Genomic DNA, 2,454 nt, shown 5'->3' with positions numbered 1-2,454 from the left:
ATTTTGTCCTTTAAGAGAGAGTGTTGATTTATCTTTTCAACATGTTATTTATTGTTGAATGAAGAAAAAGATGTATAATAAATAGGGGCATGTATGTAAAGAAATAATTAATGTAGTTGGAAATAGCAAAAGGGTCTTATAAAAGAGACAAAAAAATTCACAAAAGGATCTTATAATTAAGAACGGAGGTAGTAATAAACTTTAGCATCTGCACAAGCATCATATGTATGGCCATTTTTAATGTGAATCATCTTCTATTAACTATTGAGAGATAACAAAATTTTTAGTTAAAGTTTTCAAATTCTTGTCTTTTATGGGATTATTTGTTTAACAAAAAAAACGAAATAAAAAACCACAATGGCTATAAGAGTTTGTTGTTACATCAATATATGCAAGCACATATTTATAATAGGGGCAATGGGGTAGTCCGACCCCACTTGCCTCCATTTGCTTATTATATTTTTAACCCAAAATTAAATATTTACGTTGTTTGACTCCACTTATACAGTATTATATTTTCACATAATTCATTCATAATACTACAAAATATTACAAAACTATGAAGTAACCTAATTAGTTTTCTTAAAGCAGTTGTTAAGAAATTAAAAAAAGTAATATTTTTTTATAAAAAGTTGTTGTAATTATTTTATCGATAAAAATAACACTTTTTTTAAGATAAAATTTTCTTTTATGAATTCTTTAACCAATTTTCTAAGAGTATATCGTTAGCAAGACCATAAAACTATTATCTTTTTCTAAACTGTTCGTATATAATTTGTTGAAAAAAGACTCTTTGACCTTTGTTGGTTGTTGAAAAAATAATTAATTATGGTTCTATTTTTTATACTCTTCTGGAAATGGAGAAATATTTAAAAAAGAATCAACATTTTAGAGCAATTATAAACATAACTTATATAATTTTTGTACACTTATGAGTTTATATAATTTTATATAAATTCTTACGATATAATTTTACCTCACTTATTAACATTTTTGTATCCGTCACTGAATATATGATGGCAACACAAAACAAAATTCTAACAAAATTCCAATAAAATTTCAAGTAAAATTGAGGTGCAGAACAATTAATAATATTATTATATTAAACTTTATTTAAAAGTATTGTATACATTAAAAGCTTAACTAGCATTAACTGCAATTTTCATTCCAAGGTTACAATGAAAAGGAGTTCCACATATGAAGTAGTTAGCTCCTTTGGCAAGTGTAATTCTATCTGCTCCTTTGTAGTAAAATTTAGATCCTCCAATAGCCACACATGAATTGTATTGAAGCTCATTCACTATCACCACGTTGTGTATCACAGGGGTGTAATTGAACACTGCACGTAAAAAATAATTAAAAATTAAAAGATGTCTTAGATCATGATTCAATGTTGTTAAGAATTATTTTACTTCCATACAAGAATTACGAAAACTATATGTACATCTTTTTATATGTTTAAACAAGTGATTTTGATATCAAATCTTTTATAAATTATATTTTATAACTTTTTTAAAAAAGTAAAAGTTTAGTGTTTTTTTGATAAATAAATAAATAGACTTATTTTAAAAAAAAATTATATCAATTATTTTTTAGAGAAGCTACACGAAACAATTTTACATTCAGAAAAGATTAAATTGATGAAAAATTTGTTAGTTTTGATTGGTTCAATTTGACTGATATTTTTATAGATTAATTCTTTTTCATAAAACATTAAAAAATATATAACACTAGTTTTTGCATACAATCAAAATAAGCACATAAGCTAAAATGAGAAAAATAAATATAATGATTATAAAAATATATTAATACATCAATATTTTTTTTTTAAAACAGTAGTATTGTGCGAAATAAAGTAATAATAATAATTAAATAAATAATCAAATGTTTTCATTCTCGAGTGATTAGGGTTTAAATGACGTAAAACTAATCCTTGAACCAATAGAGACCTGGTTTGATTGGTTTAATTTAATTTAATTAGAACCCAACCATATAATAAAATTGATCTATTTTCATTAGTTTAGGGTTCAATTTTTAGATTCGTCGATCATTAGTTTTTTTTTTTTGGAAAGAAGATCCGTCGATCATTAGTTAGGTTCTTACACTATTTAGTTATTTATTTATGTTTATAGTTAAAAATATGAGTAATAGAGCCCAATCCAACATCTTACACCCCTAGTATATCTTGTCTAAAATAACAATTACATTCACGTAAATGAAACCTTTATCAAATAAAGATCCTTACCGAGTATGTCACCTTCCTTGAAAGTTTTTCCCAAAGTCCAATTTTGAACATGAAAGGACCAACCTTTCCCATCACCAACAATGTATTCAGCTGCAAAACTCATGTTAGAATGAAATACCAAGATACATAATAGTGACATTAGAATAATACTTGTGTTACTGACTCTTCCCTGATCCATGATAAACTTTTAGTGATTCAACTAACTAGCA

The 2,454-nt window shown here is 25.1% G+C and overlaps 1 protein-coding gene across 1 annotated transcript; it reads right to left on the bottom strand.

Annotated features, from left to right (window-relative positions):
• Window positions 1–1,139: 1,139 nt before the first annotated feature.
• Window positions 1,140–2,454, bottom strand: LOC25486558 (basic blue protein). The gene is made up of 2 exons (XM_013608150.2): window positions 2,246–2,454; window positions 1,140–1,339 (listed from the first exon to the last, which is right to left on the bottom strand). The coding sequence occupies exons 1-2, from the start codon at window positions 2,421–2,423 to the stop codon at window positions 1,140–1,142; spliced, it is 378 nt and encodes a 125-aa protein (XP_013463604.2). The 5' UTR covers window positions 2,424–2,454.

The sequence above is a fragment of the Medicago truncatula genome, chromosome 2 (genome assembly GCF_003473485.1).
Source record: "Medicago truncatula cultivar Jemalong A17 chromosome 2, MtrunA17r5.0-ANR, whole genome shotgun sequence".
In the NCBI taxonomy this organism is placed as follows: domain Eukaryota; kingdom Viridiplantae; phylum Streptophyta; class Magnoliopsida; order Fabales; family Fabaceae; genus Medicago; species Medicago truncatula.
The sequence above is the reverse complement of the archived record's forward strand: the minus strand, read 5'-3'. Positions and strand labels throughout refer to the sequence as shown.

Bases quoted from the DNA above. Each gene is read 5' to 3' on its own strand.
- LOC25486558 (XM_013608150.2), bottom strand. From the start codon at position 2,423: ATGGATCAGGGAAGAGTCAGTAACACAAGTATTATTCTAATGTCACTA. The intron at 1,340-2,245 runs GTAAGGATCTTT...TTTTACGTGCAG, and splicing joins CAAGGAAGGTGACATACTCG to TGTTCAATTACACCCCTGTG.